Source organism: Puntigrus tetrazona, chromosome 7, assembly GCF_018831695.1.
Source record: "Puntigrus tetrazona isolate hp1 chromosome 7, ASM1883169v1, whole genome shotgun sequence".
NCBI lineage: Eukaryota > Metazoa > Chordata > Actinopteri > Cypriniformes > Cyprinidae > Puntigrus > Puntigrus tetrazona.
In genome coordinates, this window is record NC_056705.1 from 39,406,756 (window position 1) to 39,431,217 (window position 24,462).

Sequence of the window (24,462 nt, forward strand, 5' to 3'; positions counted from 1 at the left end):
ACTGTGTCCATAATATATTTTTTATCTTTCTTTAAGGAAAAAAAAAAGTTTTTACAATTACTTCATGTCTTGTCTTTTTTAAATTCATCAAACCTACCAGCAGTCACTCTTTCTCTGGAGCTCTATTCGGGTTTTCTTCTATTTTGCTCCCCCTGTAATAAACAGATTATTTTTGTAGTTTAAAAAAAAATTATTTGCAAAGATTTGGCACATAGAGTGCTATATGGAAAAATTGTAAAATTTACGTTTTGGCTGAAGTCAAGTAACTTTTTCTTTTACTAAAACGCAACATGGCCGTATTTTTTCTGTATAATACGTTTCCTATGTGTCGGTAAAGCTTTGAAGGATATTATATAATATGCATTACTAATACTAATATTTATGCATAGATGAAGGTCATCCATTCTCTCTATTGCTTGTTTCCATGCAAATTAACAGCACACTTTCCCTTAGTTATTACTTATAAAACACACATAAATACCTGAATCTGTATGACCATATTCTAGATCCATTAATCCATCCCATATACTTACCTTAGGATTAATAAGCAGGTAATTAATAGTCTAATGAGGCAAAAGTCCTAGTTAATAGTGATAACTGAACCCTTGTCCCGATGTGTAGCTGTAATATATAAAATATTAGACTCAATGTGGAAATTTTGTAATTTAAATAATAAAATAAATAATAAAAGTAATATTGACAGAGAAATTTAAACATTTGTGAAAAAATATAAATAATGTTTAGATGGTGTATAATGTTTGCGTTTAGATTAAATTTTACATTTCAAAAATCGCAGCATAATTTATTTACATACAAGGCTTTAACTTGATAGCAGTTTTGTGAAATATTTTACATGAAATAAATATTGGTACAATGTTTTTTTTTTTCTTTACAGTAAATTTAAACTTTCATATTTCGAAGTGGTTCCACTTCAGATTGTCTTCTTAAACAAAGAGCCAACCTTAGGTGTGTGTTCATTAATTACTAGAGTTTAGGTCTGGATGGAGCTCTCTGGTGTCCATGCAAGGGCTGACTCTTAAGTTCTTAACTAGAGATTGTTAAAAGCTTTTCGAAGCAGCCGTGAGCGTGGTATAATCAGCGCAGAGCACCGATGGAGCCGGGAAGCTGATCTCGTCCAGTAGGAAGCGCTCATCGGGGCGGGAGCTCAGACCCGTGCCACTGTCCCGTCTCGCTGCCATCACCACCCCGTCGAGATCCGGTTAAAAACACTCCTCGAGAGCTTCGGGTAAATGCGCGGAAGGGTCGCGCGCTGGTCGGCTCTGAGATGAAGCGCGTTCTCGCAGGTCACGCGGCGCTTTTATTTATTCTTCTCTTTACCTTTCCTTTGACTGATGGCACTCCTTCGAGGTTTAGTCTGTTCCAGGGCAGCCCTTACTCCAGCTCTGCTTCGAGACAGCGAAACAAGTAAGTGTCCGTCCTGTTAATAAATAATAATAAAAAAAAAAACCTTGGGGCATCAGTTATCTGCGCAATTTTGAGAGTTATAATAGCATATGTAATATATATAGGCTTATTAATGATGATTTCATTCAAACTAGACCGAGCACATCTCTCTTTTTTTGTTAGTTTGATCCGATTTTTTTTTTTTTTTTTTAAAACTAAAACCCTGACGCATTGGTGTTAAAATTACAAAATGCAATAGTCTACCTGGCAATAAAGCTGATTCTGATTCTGATTGGTTGAAACGGTAATCATTCTTCTAACGAATTAATACTTGATTGAACTGTTAGCGAATCAATTAGAGCTGCATTCCTGAGAGTTACTAAGATATTAATTAAAGCTAAACGTGTCACTTATGCATAATTACATACATACCCCTAAACCTTAGCTGCTAGTGCTTGTTAAATAATACTTAAATGTGTAATTGCACTATAACTGGAACTATATGCATGCACTTTAATAATTAATGCACAGCTAATCTAATGTAGGATAGATAACTATTTTAACCCGTTAATGAATTTCCAATGCATAGTTGTTATGGTATGTAATAGTCCAGTTATGTTTTGGGTAAATAGTTTTCAAGTAGTATGTTATCTTTCATACACTATGTATAATTCTGATGAAGTAGCTTTTAAATGCAGCTTTTTCCCAGTATCCCTCTGAGCTTTAACTTTTTTTGTTGGCCTGTTATTAAACGGGTTATTTGCGGAGTAGAAAATGAGATTTTCTCACCGAATCACTATTGATTGGTGGAGACCTCAGGAACGTGATTCACTTCAGCCGTCCCAAACACCAAAACAGACGCTGAACGAATCTCCAAGTGATATATACTTTCTTTTATTGTTTCTAAACGCTACTATGGATGGTTAGAAGATTTGTTAGATTGGGTTTTATTAATTTTGCGTCATGGTAGCCCGCTAGTAATGACATAAGTGTTGGTTGCTACATCCTTCATGGAAGCACTAGCCGTTTGGAACAGTATGCTACACTAAGAAACACAGAAAAACAAAAAAAGGCAATGGTTAGACATCTCTTTAACCGTAAAACATCGATGCAATGCATAATTCAGAATAAGCAGTGAAAAATCAATACAGAAAACTATGCTTTTACTGACTTTTCATGCACGCTATAAATTAGTGCTACTAAATATGTCAGAAGGAATTACAATCCAAAACCTCAAAAGCTTACAATGATTTCTTTCCTAGGGAGTTATCGTGCTTTTCCAAGTAATTAGTAATTCCTTATGAATGATTGGGTAGTGTTACCCAACTAACGAAAATATGTGCCGAGGACGCTCTGCTAATGTCCCATTTTTTAGAAATTGCTATTTTGGAATGTTTAAAGAAGCATTTAGGGGATGTTGAACTGAGATGAAATGCTCCAAGGCACTCACGCAGAAATAAAAAAGCCTTTAATTAACTGGGATGAATAATTGCTTTTCAGCTACACGTTTTTTTCCAGGGCACAATCAAACAAGTAAGCAATCAGACAGCTGCTTAATCAATGGGAATAGAGCTTTCCTCTTTGTACAAAACGTACCAATACTTAAAAAGAGAGAAAAATACAACAATAATGATACAGTAATAATAATTTTTAACGTAGTGGTAACACTTTAGAATAGGTAACGCTTAACTATTAACTATGACTTTTCCCTCAATAAATTCTTAATTTGCTGCTTACTAATATTTTAGGCATTGGGTAGGATTAGAGATGTATAATAAGGCAGTAATATGTTTAATATTCTAGTAATATAAAGTGTCTGTATCTGTAAAATAAAGTGTTATCATTGTAATTAATAGTAACTACTTAATATATGATTTTGGGGAACGTTACTTTTAAATGTTTTCTGAACATTCCGAAAAACAAATTGTTACATTTAAAAAACATAACTTAATTTTTTTTTTTTTATATGAATGTCCAGCTAAAATGTTACGAAATCAAATTACAAAAAGTGGCTTAAATTATGCATTTGTGCTAAAACCAGAAGACCAGAAAACATCAATTCTAGAAATTCTCGCTAGTAACAAACTATCAACTACAACTTTTCCCTCCAACTTTTAATTTGCTGCTTATTAATCGATAGAAAGTATTTGTTAAGTGTAGGTATTGAGTTGGATTAGGGATGTAGAACACGTAAGTACTAATAAACGGCAAATAAGTTAATAATAAGCATGCTAAAAAGCAACTAGTCAACAGTGAGAATCCAATTCTTGAAATGAGTTTTGCCTGTTCTCCCCTCTTTTGCAGAAACTGGTGTGCTTTTGTGGTGCACAAGAACGTGACGTGCGCCGTGCTGGCAGCGAACGAAAGCCCCGTGGACCCGCAGATGATGTAAGTGTCTCCAGAGAGCGCACGCGGCGGGCGGGGGTCGCACGGACGCTTTTATTGGTGGAAGTGACCAGAGATCAGATTAGATGAGATCAGAACTGGATTGAAGAGGAATTGCTCCTAGAAGGATAAGCAGCTCCGTTAAATTGGACCCATCGACTGGCAGGTCATAGCTTTATCAGTCTCTTAATTATTTACGACCTCCGAAGGGCCAGGGGCCACTCCGAACGCTCTGTTTTAGCCTGTGTAAATTGTCCAGTATCCGTGGGAAGTTTCCAGAAATGCCGCAATTAGAAAGTCGCACATGTTTGTGCACATCGCCCGCTTTTAAAGCTGCACTCCAGATGTGCGTCACCGCCGGACGAAACCCCAATAAATTATGTGCGCAATTCTGCACTTTGTTGTTTATGTTTGCAATGGCTTACAAAAACAGGAATGCTTCCTTTTGTGGACAGAGTGGTTAGGCGAAGAAGATTAGTGACATTTTTCGCATTTCGCAGGAATGATATTGTCACTTTGCTTTTTCTGAAACATGCAGCGAACATCCAGGATATGAGGTGATTAGTGGTCTTCCGCTATAATGTGGTAGTTAAAGCGCAAGCGTGTATTTTATTGCTTAAATACTTTCCCATTTTAAGTGCAGAGATTATAGAGAGTGAAGAGAATATTAGGTTGAGGTCATGTTGTAAATGTAAATATATATACTTTTGGAAAAATAATGATTGAAAGGGGTTTACAAAAAGTATTTTTTTTCTCACGATCATTCCACTTTGTGACGCTTTGTGACTTAAATTTAAAACATTTTTTGAAAATAGAGGTTTGGATATGAAACCGACATGACCACTGTGAAAAAGCAGTGCACTTTAGCATACTTTAGAACACAGTACTTATTATAGAAATTATACAGATTAAAAGAATATTCATAACGGCATACTGCATCTAATGTTTTCAGACAATTGCATTAAAATGTATTAAGATTAAATGCAATAAGCATAGTGGTATTTATGATACTTCCTTTGACATTATTACAAAGCGCACTTTTTGAAAATGGGTACTTAAGTGTGTTGTGAAACATAAGTCATAAAAGTGTCTCACTTTACGTGCACATTAGTAGCCTTTTATTTCAGTAATATATTGCGTGCAATTACAGCTTTTTACAATAAGCTTTTAAGACTTGAAGTACACAGTAAACGCACATTCAGTATAATTCAGTGCACTTAATTTGAAACTACAAAGCATACATTTCTTAGAATGTCTTATTAGATGTGAAAGAATTTTTCATCCCACTTTATTAGGTGTCTTTACAATATGCACCAGAAAATAAATAGTTACTTACTATTTTTATGTAACATTGCAAAAATGTTTACACAAAGTAGTTTCAGACCTGTGATATGAAGTTTTGTTTTTCCTTTATTTATTTATTTTTTATGAATCTGGAAATTATTATGTGTCAGTCAGTGGCATAAGTGTGGACAGCAAATTATATTATATTAAATGTATATTAAATATTTATCCATTATATATGAAAGTTTCACTTTTTTAAATATATTCTATTCTATTTTATATTCATTACATTTTTGAGCTGTACCTGCAATGTCTCACTAAATGCAGTGCATGTGTGTATGCTTTTACGCCAGTGTTCCCCATAACTCTTGCAATGGGACACGTTTGTGAGAAGTTCATTTCTGATGTAAAACAGACCAAAACACTGTTAAATGAATTGTGTCCCATCTAAAACTACTACTTTTAGCATCTTAATCCATAACTGTCTTTCTAGGTATCATGCCCACATAAGGCCCATGTACAAAATAGGCTACAAACAAGTGACTGAACTGGAATGGAGGTGCTGTCCAGGATATCAAGGACATGATTGTAACGAGCTAAAAAATACTCCTCAGAAACCTAGTGTTGCTGAGGAACCACGTCGAGATGTTCCCTCAACTAACAGCCAGCAACAGAGCATCTTGGGTAAATGTTTTTAAAATGAAAATAAAGTGAAATAAGCTGCATTTGATTTAGATTAGTACAATCTGAAATGAAAATCTAATAATAAACTAACTGTGCTACACTAGATGTTTTAGCTGAAATAGGGCCACATCTCAGTTATGTTAAAAATAACCATCTTAAAATTAATTTATGCTACTAGTTATGTTTCTTTAACTGAATTTAGTTCAATGGTTGAATGTTATTTCTTTAGAAGTTGTCATAAATTTAAAGTGCCACTATTATAAGTAATAAAATCCATATTTTGGTTTTGAGAGTCCTTAACAATAGGTTGGCATGCATGCAAGGTTAAAAAACACTGTCTTCTAAAATGCATTTATTTTTCTTCCAAACAATTTGCCCAATGATTGATTTATCCAAATCCCTTCTTTGCATGACGTTAATCTGTGTCATTGGTCTCATGTTCATCTCATCATGCCTATAATGCCTGATAAAACAGTGTTTGTAAGCACAAAGCTGTTTGTGTACAGCGTTACAGGGAAAACCGCTCTAAAAGCGTAACCTAATTGTGAAGAATGAATTTGCATTTTCATTCAGACCAAAGCAAAAAGACCAACAAGTGGAAGGACAATATGCTAGTGTTTCATTTTGATGATTTTGAGATCCATTTTAAAAAACTTTAAATCTTTTTGTTCACCAAGAGCTGTGTTGCAAGTTAACATGAAAGATAATTTTCAAAAATCCATAATAGGGGCACTTTAAAGAAAACCGATGCAAAATGTCATTTTTCATTTTAGTATTTTTTGTTGAGTTACTTTGAGGCAAGTACAAATGGTTTTGGTTGTTCTAGGACCAGAAGTGCTCTCTGAGACACATCCATGGTCTCAACCCAAGCAGAAAGGACATCATAGCAATCAACCGAGAGATTATGGAGATCGTCAACACGAGAGTCAACGAGTTCAGGCTTTAGAAGACGAAGTGGAGCGTCTTTCTCAGACAGTACTCCACCTGCAAGCCATGACGTCAGCCAATGCGAATCTACGGCTAGACTTACAGGAAGATGTTACCAAATTTGTTCTAAACATGTTGGGGAATTTGCAACAGCCACAAGATGTCAAAACAGGTGGCATCGAGAGCATTACGCTCCCCTACGATCTCCGTTCACCACCAGGCACAGACGAACTCCAGAACCACATTACCCAGCTCTCCAACACCATCAGTACCAACACTAATAGCATCCAAGATCTGCAGATGAGGATCCAAAACATTGATGGACAGATGCATCGACTAACGGAAGCAAGCAACACTGGACCGCTTCAGCCTTCCTCAACAGCTGCTACCAACGAGTGTCAGTGTCAGGCATACATCGACGAAAAGCTTTCAGCCCTTCGTGAGGAGCTTCTTCAAGGAATGGACATCAAAATAGCAGACATGAAGAATGCGTGTGACTACAAAGTGATGTCCGTGCAAGAGCAGTGCGAGGAACAAGAAACCTCTTACTTGAGCTTGGCCGAGCTCCTTGACTCCAAAGAGACTGAACTGCGCAAAGAGATCCAAGACTTGCGTCGCCAGCTTCCTATTGGAAAAACCCAAGAGTTGGACAATGCTGAGGTCCAGAAGCTCAAGGACACCCAAAAGATACTCCAAGACGCCGTTAGGGAGCACAATGCCACCATTGCACAGTTAAGTGCGCAAGGGCATGTCCTGGAGGCAAGGGTTAGTCTTGCAGAAAGGAGCGCAGAGGTGCATTGCCTCTATCTTGAGGAGAAACTGAGAAGGGAAAGACTTAAGGAAGAGGAAGACCAAAGAATAGCCTTTGAAGAGAAGATCAGTGGTGTTCAATGTGGCAACAGCACCTCTCAGCTACTCTTAGGTCTTGATCAGCGCCTGGAAGTCTTGGAGAAACAAGCACAGCTCCTGCAGGATGAGGTTGGCTCTTTTAAGGGAGATCTAAATAAAACCGTTAGTTTTGAAACCCTCATGAAACGGGTGGAAAATCTAGAGGTGGATTCTGGGCGAAGCCAAGAGCAAGCGAGGACGATGAATGGCTTGCTCGATGGACGTATGGCTAGCATTGAAGGCGTTTGTGGTCAGTTTGAGCCGATGTCTGACAGTTTAAAGCGGATTAAAGACGGACTGAACAAACACGTCAGTGGCTTGTGGACTTGCGTCCGTCAGCTGAACAGTACAGTGCTTGCACATACAAGAGACATTAACAAGTTTAAAGAAAATTTGCAGCCCTCAAAAGATGGCCAGGATGGGATCACTGATGCTCCGATAGGTAAGCAATGCTCTTTGTGGGCGCAGACAAATTGTGGTTGTGCAGACAACTTTATTTAAATAAATAAAACATTATTGGTAAGGTCAGATCTGGATTTTCAGAGGCCAGTTTCTTGTAAAAAATGCATTTAAAGACTTTGGTAGAGACTTTTCCTTTTCCTTCATATGCAAGTTGTCCCTAAACCCAAAGGGCTGAACAACTAGTGTAGATTTCTATACAATTTATTGAGAAAAGACTTAGGTTAAGGTTAAGGAAGTCAGAGGACTTACAGCCATAACTTGCTTTGATTCAGCAATATTAATAGTGTTACTGTAAAAACTCTAGATCAACTTTTTTTCAGTGGGATTCACAAATCAGCAACAAAATATTAATGAATGCTGTGATGTCAGTCATAGAAAATTACTTAAATGCTTTTTACCGTTTTATGTATCTGCCTGAACGAGAAGAATCTCTTTAGTTTCATTCTCTTCATTTTAGCAGTTTTTGTTTTTTACAATATTACTTTCTGTTTTTGTCAGTGCTGCTAGCCAAAACTATATTTTGCTAGTAATCTTTTGGGTTTGCTGAAGCTTCTGCTATATGAGCTCCAGAATGTAGGCTACGGTGGGCATGAGGTTGTGTTTTTAGAGGGATTTCATTTACAAACACAAGTGTGTTGTAAGCAGGTATCTCCCAGGGGAAGTAGTATTTCCCCTTTACTTATTAATTGCACACACATGTTACAAATGGACTGGCTCCAGAGTTGTGCAACGTTTGGACCTTTATGGAATTACATTGTGTGTGTGTGTGTGTGTGTTTGAACATGCATGTGGGCATCTGCTTCTCATTTGGTGATTTTGTGTTTGTAATTTACAAGATGTTCTGGACACACGAGCCAGCTTGGCGTTTCACCTAGCAGCATTCAGAGTGATGTATTTGATACTGTTGCAACACAGTGACAAAATCTAAGAAAAATGGCATAAGGACGAAGTTACAAAGTGATTTTAGTTTGCAGTAAATCCAAAGGATATACTCAAGGACTCTTGCAGATTATGAATTTTGTGTGCATGTGGTTGCACTTTATTGTACATTACATGCACTTACTTGTAATTACAGTGTAAGTACTGGGTAATATAAGAAAACGGCATGGTTTAGATGGTTTAGGGGTAGGTTCAGGATTAGTACCTAGTAATTCCCTAGTTATTGTAATTACATGAATAGGTGTATACAGTAGTTTGTAGCCTACATGCAGAACGTGACTTAAAATAAGTGCTACCAAAAAAGGCAGTGCATTATGAGCCTGGAAATTTGAAAACAGTAACACTTTACAGAAAGGTCCTCATGCATTAACATTATTTAGCAATGATGGTGACATTTGTTACCGTTTTTTGTTAGCATTAGTCAATGAAAAAATATTGTTGGTTCATGTCAGCTCAAGATCATAAAATACGAACACATAAAACTTTGTTTATTACATTTTCTAATAAACATGAAGATGATTAAATGCTTTAGAAGATTTTTCTATGTAGTTAACTATGTTAAGAAACGCGTTCAACTGAAGTATTTTGTAGAAAGAAGTTTATTTCTTGGCTTGAATGAAATGTTAGTACGACTAACATGAGATTTATGACGGGAATCTTTTATTTAATCCCATGCATTTGCAGATCCTGTTGTAAATAATAGTGAAAAATCACTTGTGTGTGTGCGAGTGAGTTTTATCTGTAAGTGAGCAGCTTTGTGATAGTAATGCCCTCGTCCTTCTCAGTCACTTTTGACATTTGACCTCTGAGATGATCTTTTCCTCTAAGCATGTCTCACCGCTTACACATGTATTTTTACATATTCTATCTGGCGGTCTAATTGTGGGACTCTTCGAGTGGCCATTAGTTTATCAGAAAGACATTGATATGACCTGCATTATCCCATGATTCAATGTCCCCTTTGCTCCTCCTTCCTGTAATAAACAGAAGCGCTCTTTTACTGCATTCCTTTCCTAAGATAAATACAACACGTGTAGAGGGGCGTTGAGTCTCCTGCATGCCTCTCTTTGACCCCTTTCCATCTTATTTGAATGCCACTGAAACAAAGAAAGTAGATTTCTGTAGTGAAAAAGTGCACGTCTTGCACAGTTTACTAAGTTAACTAACAACTACAATAATTCCGGGCCTGTGAAATCCATCTTGTTTGTTTCCCCACAATTTATTATTTAATTATTATTATTATTATTTTTTTCAATTTATTTTGATGCGTTTAATTTTTATATATATTTTTTTGCTATTTATCTGCTATTTATTCTTAAAATAAAAAATTAATTAATTAATTAATTTATCTTTTTAATTTATGTAATAATAGGGCCCTCTGATATTACTTTTTAAAATAATGTTTTTAAAAGTTAATGTTTTAAAAAATATATACATGTACATTTAAAAATATGTGGTTTAATATTAAAAATTATATTTAATGTTTTAATAATTTTAGCGGTTGCAAACTATTTATTTTGCTAAATTAAAAAAAAAGCTCAACATTAGTCAACTAAATGTACCTTTTTTTTTCAGTGCACTACTCCTAATCATGATTTGAAGTGTACTGACCAACTTTGATTTATTGATCCAAAATTGTATAAAAATCCATTCCGTGTTAAACTCCATTTTTATGACAGACGCAGCAAAAACTTTCACAGCTCACTCACAGATGAAGTTGATTTGGATTTGGACGTGACTAATGAGAAAGTGTATGAATTTTTTTGTAATTACCCGTTCCACTAGTTTGACTCATTGAGGGTGACTTGTGAGATGTAATGTATAATCACCCAAATATAGATGCAGAGGATGCACCGCCTGCGTTTCACATTCACATCACACTACGAATAAGGGCTCGAGCATCATTGTGTCAATTGTACATGCACACTTGTCCCTGTAATTTCAATGACTAAATAAATATACTAAATCATGTAAAAACCTTTTTTAAAATGTAAAAGAAAATGTAAGAAGTTTTCTGTAAAGGGTTAATGTTTAGGGAACAGCAAATATCCTTAGCTCAGCATAAAAAGCATTACGCCTATGGAAAGTTCTCATAATAACAGGAGTGCCAACATATGTGTGTGTTTTAGATGAGATCATGTGAGCGAGTGGGTGCGACATTTTTCAACAGCTCCATTTCTCCTTTCTCTCATTGTCGGGAACTTTTTCAGTAGCATGAGAACGCTGTTTTACAGTAAGTTTACAGTAAAAAAAAAAAGAGACTGAACTTTACCATAAAAATAGCATAGCAACATGTTCGGTTAAATGTAAAAAAGCAATGTAGCCATGTGAATCATCTGTAATATATAATAAGGAATATTTAACCATTTGAGTATAAATATTAGCATAGTAGTTCAGAGCAGCTTTATAATAGCAATTACTGTACACTGTTAACCAGTTAGCTCTCCGATTTTTCAAAATTTTCATGGCGTTTTTTTTTTTTTATTCTGACCTAGTGTCCAAAACTCGACACTATAAATCAGGCAAAATGTGCTTTTTTCATATAGTGTGATTTCCCAGCACACTGATTCCCTGTAGGGCTTTTCTGTGTCGAACATCTGTGTGTGTGTGTGTGTAATATACACCAGCAGTAGCTGAAGAACACGTGTACTAATTGCTGTTCACTGAGCGTAAAGCATTTAGTGAGAAATACGAACACCTGGGCTCGCAGGCAGTTAAACCCATATACCTCTAGGCCAGACCAGTTACCATCTTGGTAGCGTTTCTGAGCAGCTGTTTTCAGTGAAAGTAACAGATATACAAGCCTCCTATATGCTTTAACTTGACTGAAAGATAAATCCCTGCAATTATTTGTCAGGATTGCATTCATTAACACATTTTGAAACGCCTTATACAGACTCACCTCCATACAAACCATAAAAGCTCTTTTTATTTATTAAGATTATATAGAACTGTGTTGCTTTTGTGAGTTTCGGTGGCATTTTAAAAAGGTGATATATCAGGGCATATTCTCTTGAGCCAGATCGCTTCAGCATTCTTCTGACTTCCTCCAGGTGTTCATAAGAAGTCCAGAATTTGACCAAATTAGGTGTGCATTTTAGATTTCATTAAGATGGGTTACCAATTATTCTTTTTTTGGTCAAACTATGCTCTATATTTAATAAATATGCAAAACCTCCATTGAAATGCCAAATAAATCCTTATCTTTAATGCAGCTTAAATGCTTTTGCACAATTGTAGAAGCATTCTCACTTTAATCAGTTTTATGCAAAGCCACCAAAAACAAGGTGATTGTCTGATACAGCATTTTATTTGCAAAGAACAAAATCCACGGAGCAGCTTGTGATATTTGATTGCATGTTCTGTTTCTGTTGGCTGACACGCATATTAAAGTGTGACGTATATGCAAAACCGCTTGCCACTTTAGATTGCCAAGTTTATTTGTTCCTCTACACTGTTGAGATCGAGATGCGTCAAGACTTGAATTGGATCATGACTTAAAATGAATTAAAATGGTACTGAATGAAGTTTCTCCAGCTCTACCTAACGCTGGGATTTCTTTGAACCTTTTCAAAATCACACCTGTTATCTGTCAGGCGGTCTTTATGTCGTCTTCTTCTTCTCTCAGGCTCAGCCGTCACTCTTCTGCCTCTCTCCAGGTGTTCCTGAAGGTGCAGCGGCTGTAAGGGCTTCTATGGAGGGAGGTCAAATACTCTCAACACTGGGGTCTGGGAAAGCAGCACCTCGAGTAACCAAAGTCTCGTCTCACACCCCTCAGGGCATCAATGGGAGCATGCCGTCCATTACAGGCTATGCTGGAGCACCAGGTATTCAGATACGCGTTTGCATTTTCTCATAAATGCAAGTAAAAGAAAATCTGGTGACCTCGAAGATATTGTTGAATTGTTCTTGACAGGTTATCCAGGGCTTCCGGCTGCCGCTCTCAGACCCGACTCCGTTTCTGGTATTCAGCACTTCATTGTAGCTGAACAGTGTTGGGGAATTATTATATAAACCATAACAGCCACATTTATCAGGGTTCAAGCGTTTTGATGGAGCTGATGCAGGCTACAAACTAAATACGGTTCAAATCAGACATACAACCTAGGAGAAAGCAGGTTTCTTAAAAGCAAAACAAAATTATTTGCATTCCCTTTGAAGATACTTATTGGTCTCGCACCAGATAACTCACCTGTAATAGAAATGAAATTATACAGTGATATAACTGTGACATACTTAAAGTACGTTTTACTTTTGAATCATTCATGTATATAGCATTGTTAATCTGCATACTGATGAAATTATATTAATGATTTGCACTGAATAAAGGAAGAATTTAAATAATAGAGGACCCAGGATTGAGCCTTGAGGGACACCACGAGGTATTACATGACGTCTGAAGGTGTGAGGGTTCTGATATTCCCTATTGTTTAACGAGGATCTAAACCAGTCTAAGACTGGACCCTATAGACTGACCCATTTCTGCAGTCTGTCAAGTAGATATCATGATCAAATGTGTCAAAAAAGCAGCATGGAGGTCTAGAAGTATAAGGATAGACAGATGACTCCATTATCTTTAAATAGCATTTTACAATGTCAACATTATTTTTGCATGGGATTTTAGGGGTCTCCAAAACAATAGACATTTTTAAGGAGCAACAGAGTTAAAAGCCCTGGACAGGAGAGATTAAAGCATGCCGCTAGAGTTTCTAAGCAGGGAGATGTTAGAGAAGGGAGGACTGACATGGTCTCCAAGAAAGGCGAAGCTATATCAGCAGTAAGATGTGAGTGACGGTCAACTGTCACTATCACTCAAAGTATATACTTACTGATAACACTAGTATTCAGAGATGAACAAAGAAAGCTTTTTCATGCTACTTGCCGTTTTCAATAGCTTTTTAGTACTTTGAATTTCAGGATCTTAGCTGTAGATTAAGCACTTAAAAACTGTAGCTTGCCAGACTACGAGTTAAGCTTAATTTAAAGTTGCTTCCCCAACACTGGCAGAATACAATATATATATATATGTATTGAATTTTCCCATATTATACAATGCATTCACAACCGTATTCCTGCATCTACAGCACAGATTCCACTGAGGACAGTACAAATGACCACAGGTACAACTAAACCTGTATATTTCACCGAGCTGCGTTGCCAATACGTGACAGTGAATTAAATGTGTGTATTTATGCAGGAGAAGGACGAATGATGAGCTATGTGTCGTTTTCGGCCGGTCTGACACTTGTGCCATTCCCTGGAGAGATCGGCATTATCACATTCAACAAAGTTCTGTTAAATGATGGACGGCACTACGATCCTCAAACAGGTACATTCATTAACGACAAAGTAAAATCATAAATGATGTTCACAAAAGCAAACATTGTGGAAAAACCAACAAATTGAAAGCATATGTGAAGTATCTGAATATTGTTATTCAGTAATATATTTTGAATGTACTAGATTGCAACCTTTTCCACTTTGGCCAGTGAGATTTTTTTGTAGGACAACCCCGCCAGATGTAATATCATTCTACCATTAATGTAATCTGAATTTTATTTTCTAGGTGTTTTCACTGTTCCCTTGGACGGACGGTACCTGCTGAGTGTTGTATTAACTGCTCAAGCAGGAGAAAGGGTCGAGGCCTTTCTCTCGGTATCCAATCGCAACATCCAGAAGCTTTCCACTCAGGACTGTGTCTGCGGAGGCACCGTCTCTGTAAGTCTCGCTCTTCATCTAGAGCAAGGTCAGAAGACTAGGCTGGTGCTCACATCAGGGAGACTGGCCATTTCAGCATCCAGCGAAGTCCTGTCCTCATTCAGCGGAGTTCTGCTTTACCCAACAGTAGGCAAGCGATAACCCACAGCCAAAGGCGGACATTAAGTTGATAGCTCACCCAACATTTATTCATGCCTCAAGCTGTTCCAAACCTGTAGGCGTGTCTTTCTCTCTTCAAAACAGATGGCAGTAGCCGTTAACTTCAATGGTATGGAATGAAAAACACTATGGAAGTCGATGGCTGTCGTCATTCGTTCGGTTTTGAACGTTCTTCAAAATATCTTGTTTTGTGCTCAGCAGAAGAAAGAGACTCATACAGGTTTGGAACAATTTGATTTTAAGTAAATAATGTCATAACTTTCATTTTTGGTGGATTTATCAATTTAAGATTACACTCTGAAAAAAGCTTTCACTGGAATCGTACCTTCAATTTTGTACCTTATTTACCTTAAAGGTACATATTATTACCTAAAGAGCACATATTAGTACCTAAGTGGTACGTATAAGTATATTTTTCAAGTGTACTATTTCACGGACAGAATTTGTACCTTTTTTTCTGAGAGTATGTAGAGTTGACTGCAATCTGATAATGAGATGCTTAAAGAGAATTTATAAAAACTTTACTTGAAGTCTTTATGCATAATGCATTATAATTGCATACAACTGTAAAACGCATTGTATTTTGCATAAATATTAACCACAAAAATCTGTTTGATAATCATTCTTTAATAAATTGTACTTTTTAGTAGATTACAAATTAAGTAACAGCTGTAGGTTTGGTTGCAAATACTCATGAGATCATGTACTGAACTATAAAGTGACATAATGCAGTAAAAATTGCTTTATATATAATGCATTATATATACAGACTTCAAGTAAAGCGCTAGTAATTGTTTGGAAAAATAAAAGCAGAGGAAGAGAACGAGAATCCTTTTAAAAACAGAAAATGATTACAGCGTTCAGAAACGTTCTATTGGTAATTGGAAGAACAAACATGATCTAGCAAGTTCATCGGGTAGGGTGCTAGTAAATCTACTGATCTTTTTTTATCTCAAAGGTCACCAGTTAGTGAACAAGATTGCTTCCACCTGGGCCGCGGGTCATTTCTCAGAAGTTAATTCCACACAGAGCAGCCAGAACAGCCTTGTTTAGATGTTCTTAATATAATGATGAAGCTATGAGCTTCACAAAATGATTCACAGTCAGGGTGGAACCAGTCTTGGATCCAAATGTGGACTGCAATCCATTTATTGGCAGAAAGGAAATGCCAGAAAATTAAATCTTTTTGCAATTTCAGGAAAACTTCAGTAAAAGTTTCAAAAGTGTAGCCATCCTGACCCTACAACACATCTATTACAGGTCCATTCGCTGTTCAGAATATTCCACACGTCACTAAAAGACCTTCAGGGTTTATTTTTCAACTGTTTTCAATAACCACACCGGGCTTAAAATAGAAATCATCTCACTCAATGCCTGAATGAAAACTTCATGACTTCATGTTTTGGCCTTTGCCCAAACTCAGACATAATTACACACAACTTCCACCCAGTTAAATCATTTTATATATATAAATATATATAATTTTTATTTAAAATTTTAACCATAAATACTGGAAGATTGGTTTTATTTTGTGTGAAGAATATATTGGACATTTTGCCTATGGAACGATCATTTGGCTGAAATTTGGGCGGGAAATCGCATCAACAATCACTAGATGTTATTTTCATTAAGATCAGCTGGAACTACCTGAATGTTTGTATTTTATCTAACAATCGATAGAAAGAAGTTATGTTATTTTAAGATGTCATATTTGCAGTCCCTTCATATCCTTTGTGGAGAATTTGCAGAAAAACAGACGCAGTAAAAATCTGAATGAAACTCATGAGTGAATGAATCTCGTCTGCAAATAAATGTTACGAAAAACTGTATTTAATAGTTTTGTTTTTATGTTCGTGACCATTTGATGTTCTGTATCTTTCATATTAACCTGGGTCGCATAGAAGAGAAAATCTGAAAGCATTACATATAAGGTAAAAATAAGGTCTGAGGTGTTTCCGTATTAATAATTGTCATTTAATAATACTATTGCTCAATTAGTGGTTCTACATTTTATTTAAACAAACATATAAACATGCATACATATTCAAAACATTTCCTGTATTTAATAGGTTGTGCTTGTAGCTTGCAAGCTTCTTTAGATAAAACATCTGCTAAGAGAACGGGTCAGTAAAGCTGTACTGTGAGCTAATACTAAAAGATGAAAATGAGTTGCATTTAGCACATTTAATGACTAATTGTACACAATTAAACCAGGAACATGTGTTAAAAGTAACATGGTGCTATTCAAAAATTAGATGGGAGGGAAAAATGGATGCATTCTGTCGCTACGCAAACATTTTCTTCAAAACCGTTCAGCATGTTGCTTTTTGGGTTCATCCGCTTGCCTGCTCGTAGTTTATTTTTAATAATCTGTGTACCAGATCTGTTTTTTTATATCACTTTCTTCATGTAGTCAAGTTAAAAGTTTCTATGTTGGAGAAAATGCAAAAGGAACGCAAAGAGAACACAAATCCGTCACCATGTCCTTTTAGGGACACCGTAGAAACTTTTCAGCTCCATTAGAAACTTTGCTTTGAGGAAAAAGTCGTGTTTCTACAAAAACTGGTAAATGCTGTAAGATTTCACAGTAGTTTAGGTCAGCAGCTGTTGAAAATACTGATATATTCGATTTACCTGAAGTGCAACAGTGGCATTTTTTTGTGAAAATTGTACTATTTTTGCTGTGTAAAAGTAGCAGATATTTGCAATAAGTTTAAATAGTAATTAGATGCTATTTATAATAGAGAACGATCCTATTTGAGTGTTGTTATACAGTTTTTTGAGTGTTGTTATACTTTTTCCAATTTTATTTTTTTCTCGAAACAATTTTTTCTTTCTTTTTTTCTATAGATGGTTTGACCTTTTTAGTAATAATTATGTTTTACCCAAACCTGTTTCAGAGAAAACAACGCAACGGCTTAATATACCATTGTCCCTCCCATCGAACGTTTCTGAAGTATTTGAAAAGACACACTCAAATCTCTAAAACCACGACTAGCGTGATTCATGTCCCGCTTCTGAAACACAGATACAGTTAAACCGTGTCCTCAAGCATTTTTAATCCTCTTTCTTTTCACGCGCATTTCCGTGGTTTTCAGTTTGAAGAGCCGGCGTAGAAAGGTCTGGTTCTGATGAAGTGGTGGGCTCTGGTCCAGAAACGCGTACCAGCTCCGTCTCTAAAGCCAGCTTTACCGAATCTGTGTCAAACAACAAAACCTGTAAGCCTGCATTTTGCGGGTTTATGAGTATTCCTGCCCCGTTTCTCACCTGTTACCTCCTCCTCCTCCGCTGCCGTGGGACTGAAGGGTTGAGGAGTGGATGTGTTTGAGGCTGGAGTATCTGGGGTTTGATTTTGAGGGGTCGGGGAAACCGAGGACGGGTTTAAGGGGATCTGAGAAGGTGGAGTTGGGGTTGAGGAACGTTCTGTACTCAGGGTTTGATTTTCGGGGTTCGGGGAAACCAAGGACGGGTTTAAGGGGATCTGAGGAGGTGGAGTTGGGGTTGAGGAACGTTCTGTCCTCGGGGTTTGATTTTCGGGGTTCGGGGTCGCTCTGGTATTAGTTTGGGGGTCTGTATTAGCCGGGGTTGTGGGAACCGATCTGGTTGAAGGCGTCGTTGAGCGAGGAGTTGACGGTCCAACTATCACGTTTCCGTCTGCGTCGGCCAGATACGACACCACACCAAAATCACCCATGTTATCGATCACATTCAACTGGCAAGAGCAAGAGGCACAAGTTACGTGGACGCACAAACACAGTTCTCATAATTATCCCGATTTCTTGTATTTGGACACCATACTTAATTCATTATACCCTGAAGTTTGGCGAGCTGATCTTGTATTCTTGTGTGTCTCTGACCAAAAGTGTATGCATACAGACAGCTGATAAGATGGATAGCATTAATGCAAATGTACTGTGTGGTAATTTGACAGTCATGTGAACATATTAGAGTTAGCTGCTTTAATAATGTTTTGCATTTTTACACGAATAAACGCATCAGTTTGAATTTAGAGATGCAACAGTAAACAATTTAAAGTGTGATTGTTTTTACTATGGCCTACAAGTGTATTGTTTGTGAAATGTTGTTCATCAGCACAATAACCTCCAGAAAAAAAACTCTTGCTTTTTAATGTCTGTTTATATACTAGAAGAGATTTTTGCTCTCAGAGTAAAAATCTGTTTTTTTTTCAGGTGCGTAAAGCTTAAAAAGTCATTCCAAAAAGAGATTGGTGGCTACATACTCAATTAAATCCAGACTGGAGAAGGTCTACTATATTGTGCAAGTGAATTATTTTCTTTTTTAATTCACTTGCATTCATTTATATATGTATTATTAATGTGTTATATATGTATATGTATATATTTGTCCAGTCTGGATTTAATTCAGTCTCTGTTTGCAGGTTGTTAATGAACGTAAGGTAATGCTTTATTTTTCTGTGTCCTTGCTGCACGTTGCATTTAATAACAGTATAAGCCTAAGTATAAGCCTAAAACAAATCCTAACCATATAGGTGAAAAACAAGTGCACAAGAGTTGAGTAAACTTACATGATCTTCGGAAGTACTAAGCAATCTTTTTATTTATTGTTTTTCAAAATTTGTGCTCACTACTGTAATATATACTCGAATAAATGCCCACACTGCAATAAGGACACCTTAAAATAAAGCGTGCAGTATTGTACCAATACTGCACTAAAATGGTGCATATTTACCATTTTTATTCTGAGCATTGGATTGGGTTATGAAAAACGGTATTTATGAAGTGTTTTGTGCGTGTGCGTGTTAAATCTGAAGTCGGGGGTGAAGTTAGGGGCGGTGTTCGGTCTCAGGAAGGAGGGATGTGCATGACGAGGAAAGTGTGGAGACAAAAACAAGGGACACACAGAGAGGGAGTCGAGAGAATATGTGCTCCATTTATTGGAAATAACAGAGGAAGTCATCATTATCTGTGAGGTGAAGTCGTAACAGATCGTACATGCAGTGATTCATTAGAAACGTGAAACAGCACCGATTGTGATGTTTATTTGTGAATCTAAGCCCCTGCTTTTAAGGACAGAGTAATGACAAACTACACAGAAATGGAGCGTCCATTTGTCCCTCAGTTCAAAAGTGCCAAACTTTCATGCACTTCAGTGCACCTGTTACTCAGTAAAACTACACAAGAGAAAAAACTCACAGTCGAACTACATTCACTCTCTAACCTGGGCTTTAAGCTACCGCGCTAACACCACGGTGGAGAAAATGGTCGCAATGCAAGCTCTGAAACTAGATCTACACAGAAAAAAAAAATCGCTTTTAATTTTAGCTCTACTTTGACATTTGGGCATCGATGGATTAAAACTTGGACCAAGTCTTTTTAATCTGCAACCAAGATTTTAGCACCATGATCTTACTCTCCTCCGAGGACATGCACGTCAGTCGAAAGTTTGGAATAATTATGATGTTTTTATTATATGTTAAATTCTCTCATGCTCATCAAGGCTGCATTTGGGGGAAGAAAAAAGTAAAAACAGTAAAATTGTTTCATTAGATTGATTTTTGAAGACTGGAGTGATGCTGCTGAAAATGCAGATTGGATCACAGGAATAAATACAATTGTAAAATGTATTTAAATAGAAAAGCGATATTTTAAATAGTAAAAATATTTAGCTTTTTTGCTGCATCAAATGAATGCAACCTTCGTGAGAAGAAGACTTCTTTCAAAAGCATGATAAAATCATAACTATTCCAAACTTTTGGACCAGCAGCGTAGCTTCAGACTGTCAATGTTGATGGGGCATTACTGTCGAATCTTGCATTATCATAACGTTTATCGTTTCCTATTCGGCTCGTTTTATTTTTTCTTGCCGGGCTCCTCGTCTGGGATGAAGACACTTACGGTGAAGTCCCCGCTCTCCGTGCCGTACTTGTTCTTCACCAGGATGCTGTACTTGCCGGAGTCGGCCGTATTGACGCTGGTGATGGTGAAACTGGCAAACTTGCCGGACTCGAACTTCAGGATGTAGTGATCGTTGGAAACCATCTCGCGCTCGTTCTTTAGCCAGGTGACCTCGGGCACGGGGTCGCCCCAGATATTGCAGGTCAGGTTCAGACACTGTGTGAGAGAGGAGAGGAGTTATTTTTTGCGTCGTTTTTGTCTTGTTCGAGCCGTGCAGAGAAGCGTGGACGCTACCTTGCCCTCTTGGATGGTCACGACGTCAGGCAGGCCGCCTGCCACGCGCGCGCGATCTGTGAAAAACAGAATGATTAGTGGATTTCCGCTACATCCGCAGAAGATGTAGTCAACGCAGCGAACGCTTAAGTGGGCGGTGAATCTACTCACTTCTCTCGGCAATAGCTGCAGCCCTGTGGGAAAAAACAACGGAAGATGGGAAAAGATCGTATCATTAGTTATTCAAGCACGCAAGCTTAATGGTACCTATCATAGATCGATTTTTTTACACTCACTTGAGTCTTTGAAATTCAGCGTATGCGTCGTCAAATGCTGAAAATAGAAAGATTTTTATTTAAATGCATGATTATTAAACATTCTTTCAATTTAATGCATTTGTTTGTCTTTTAAATACATAAAAATGAATGGTACTTTTAAAAATGATGTATATTTCTTTGAGTGTAGCCTAAAATCTCTTTTCAATCTCTTTTTTCCACACAAGATCATGTAGTTAGACCGATGTACTGGCTTTATCTCAGATATGGCACATTTCTACAATACAGAGAGCACCTAGGTGTTATGGTTTGACTTTGGTTTGCAGCAATTGTTGTGAAAAATGAATATTTATATCATATTTATAAAATAACTTACTGTGGAAATAATAATCATTTAGAATGTTAGTAACATCAAAATAATTACTTCTTTAAAGCGTATTTGGACTTCTTTAAAAAAGTCATAATGATTCATTTAAAGTCATTTAAAGTGTACTTAAGTATGTTAGCAGCCATGAAAGTCTGTGTGACCTTTTCTCATTATTATTATATTATTTGCAAATGTAGATTTTGGTATTGAAGACCCCATCGAAACTGAAGTAAGGCACAGTTAGGCAGGTCACTGGGTTTGAAGCATGTTTTTCTCTGACCTTGTCCAGCGAGCTCCACAGTTCGGCGCAAGCCTCCTTTCCCGTCGAAGAACTCGATGGCGTATTTGCCTTTATCCTTCTCTGTGGGTTCAGAGATCTGCAGCCAGAGCTGCTCTCCCACCACACCGCTCTTAATGCGCTCGGTGAATGCGATCGCAGCGTCCCTTTAATAAAACACACACACACACACACACACACACTACACTGAACACAAGTCCTAGTGTGTGTGTGTGTGTGACCCTGGTCCACAAAACCTCTCAAGTCATTGGTGGAAAACTTTTAGCCATAGCAAAAAAGACATTTTATGGGCCAAAATGATAAACTTTCATTTTAAGCAATTTTGTGCCATTAGGATATTAGGTAAACATTTTTTCCTTGAAGACATTTAGCAAATGTCCTATGGTAAATACATTAAAACCTCATTTTTGATCAGTGATATGCATTACTAAGAACTTCGTTTGTGATTTTCTCAATATTTGGATTTTTTTCCAGATTTTTTAAATAGTTGCCAAATACTGTCATATCTTTAAAAAAAAAAACATACATCGATGGTAACGTTCAGCCTTCAAACGATCTTTAAATCTCAATTTTGAAAAATTGACACTTAAGACTCAAGTTTTGCGGGTTTCAGGTTCACACACATAATTAATTATTAATTTTCAAAGTAAAGTTATTTTGTCCGTTTACAGAGCAGTGCATGGGTTGCATTTTTTGGGATACTTGTGCCGCGGTCACGAGTTTCAGCCAAATAAACATGAAAATAACCACTATGAATTATAATGAACGCACGATTACGACGGGATATGGTATGTATGTGTACTTCTTAAGATTTGGATATTTTCATAACAGTAATGAATGTGCAACCTATTGTACAGCGATCCGAAAAGGCTATAAATAGCGTATTTCAACGACAGTAAAAGTACGTTATGTAGCATGATGCTAATGTTAGCTCTAACGCAGCTGGAGTTCATGTAAAGTGGCAAGAAAATGTTGTGTTGTGTTTATTTAGAGATGCTCGTTTGGTAAATGTTTACTGCGGTGGGATAAACAGAATAATAGGATTTTGTCCTATGATGACAGAGTTTTGATTTCGGGAACCGTCCCTTTAAACGCAGTCACATGTTCTCACTTGTGATGCCAGGTGACGTGCAGCTCGTCGTTGTAGTAGCTGACGAAGGTGTAAAGCCTGATTCCCTCCTCTGTGCTCTGGATCTTCAGCGGAGTCGAGGAGTTCGCTGCGCAGAGAGAAAGTCAACGTGACGCTGAAACTATATGGCTGCGTGGAAATATGCACAGGGATGATTTCTGATCAGGACCGGGGCTTGACATTAACCTTTTTGCTCGCCAGCCACCTTGGCTAGTGGTTTTTCCAAATTCGCTAGCCACTCAGCTTTTACCCTGGCCACAATGTTCTTGTTGGGAAATGACGTTTTCTGTGAATTAGTATTGCATACAGACATTTCTAAGTCATTTGACCTATTTAAATATATATATATATATATATATATATATATATATATATATATATATATATATATATATATGTTGGAAACATAATTTCAATTAATGAGTCATTGAAGCCTTCAAACGATTCGTTCTGTGCCTGTCCTTACGAACAGGCCGCTGAATCATTGACTCAAATGATTCAAAAATCAAAAATAAACCCAAACTACTCATTTTAACTCTTTTATATAATGTCAGATTTGCGATCATGGTTTTCAGAAAGCCTCCCTCTCCTGGTCGTGTCACGTTGCTTAACTAGGCTGTCTTAAATATAAAAACGTAACTTTTTATTTTTCTTCCGTGTGCAGTCGCGCTCATTTGTGTCGATTTTTCCACGAGATTCTCTCACGGACAAGACCTTAAAGGTGTTACGTTGAAATTTCGGTGCAATTAGGTGTTTGAAATCCGGCGGATGTTAACGTCAAGCCCTGATTAGCAATATGAAAACATTTATGCTTGAAAATGATAAACCTTACCAATAACACTAAAAACCTGGTTCATCAGGTCTTTGAATCCTGCAAAAAAAGATGATAGCAAATCATTTTTAAAAACTCAATTATGCTTAAACCAGTTCAAACCAGCACCCTAAAATGTACATAACCAGCATATGCTGTTTTTTTTTCCAACGGGATAAGGCAACGTTTGTTTTCGTGGAAATGCATCTAAAAAAAACACTTTGTATGCTCGTCCAGACTAAGTCATGTCAATTTGCCCTTGCACTACCTTATGCACTACTGCCCTTTTGCTGATATTAATTTGCTTCTATATGCCTACCTCATTTGTACGTCGCTTTGGATAAAGGCGTCTGCTAAATGACTAAATGTAAATGCAATATAATACACCCATAACAGCAGGTGGTGACTAAAATGCACGAAACAAGTGTGTCGTGAAACACATAATGCAATGTGTGGCCAGTGAAAACATGTTAGTCCAAGATTTGAAGACCACTCTAACTTTCACTGTTAATGCAGTTTTGGTAGGCTACTATGAGACGGATAGTCTATATAATACACATAGGCTTTTATTTTTACGGTATAT

General features: G+C 37.0%; 2 protein-coding genes across 5 annotated transcripts in view; one reads left to right on the forward strand and one right to left on the reverse strand.

Moving 5' to 3' along the window:
* The first annotated feature begins 116 nt into the window (after positions 1–116).
* Positions 117–16,770, forward strand: emilin2b (elastin microfibril interfacer 2b). Its single transcript, XM_043243139.1, has 9 exons — positions 117–1,425; positions 3,709–3,792; positions 5,567–5,757; positions 6,584–8,014; positions 12,633–12,800; positions 12,890–12,937; positions 14,058–14,093; positions 14,171–14,302; positions 14,540–16,770. Exons 1-9 carry the CDS (start codon positions 1,286–1,288, stop codon positions 14,830–14,832), a joined length of 2,523 nt encoding a protein of 840 aa, XP_043099074.1. The 5' UTR covers positions 117–1,285; the 3' UTR covers positions 14,833–16,770.
* Positions 16,771–16,829: 59 nt separating this feature from the next.
* The window catches only part of myom1b (myomesin 1b), a 39,413-nt gene continuing 31,780 nt past the window's right edge, over positions 16,830–24,462 (reverse strand). The window contains exons 29-38 of one of the 4 annotated variants that reach the window (XM_043243142.1): positions 23,901–23,939; positions 23,051–23,156; positions 21,922–22,085; positions 21,296–21,332; positions 21,171–21,193; positions 21,021–21,076; positions 20,727–20,942; positions 18,382–18,562; positions 18,118–18,291; positions 16,832–18,047 (exon numbers count right to left, since the gene is read on the reverse strand). In XM_043243142.1, coding sequence (XP_043099077.1) covers positions 17,908–18,047; positions 18,118–18,291; positions 18,382–18,562; positions 20,727–20,942; positions 21,021–21,076; positions 21,171–21,193; positions 21,296–21,332; positions 21,922–22,085; positions 23,051–23,156; positions 23,901–23,939 — 1,136 coding nt within the window. In that variant the 3' untranslated portion in view covers positions 16,832–17,907. Of the gene's footprint in view, positions 18,048–18,117; positions 18,563–20,726; positions 20,943–21,020; positions 21,077–21,170; positions 21,194–21,295; positions 21,333–21,921; positions 22,086–23,050; positions 23,157–23,900; positions 23,940–24,462 lie in introns of all 4 variants that reach the window. The other 3 variants (XM_043243143.1, XM_043243140.1, XM_043243141.1) reach the window with 3 other exon arrangements.

Bases quoted from the DNA above. Each gene is read 5' to 3' on its own strand.
- emilin2b (XM_043243139.1), top strand. From the start codon at position 1,286: ATGAAGCGCGTTCTCGCAGGTCACGCGGCGCTTTTATTTATTCTTCTC. The intron at 1,426-3,708 runs GTAAGTGTCCGT...CCTCTTTTGCAG, and splicing joins GCTTCGAGACAGCGAAACAA to AAACTGGTGTGCTTTTGTGG. The intron at 12,801-12,889 runs GTATTCAGATAC...TGTTCTTGACAG, and splicing joins AGGCTATGCTGGAGCACCAG to GTTATCCAGGGCTTCCGGCT.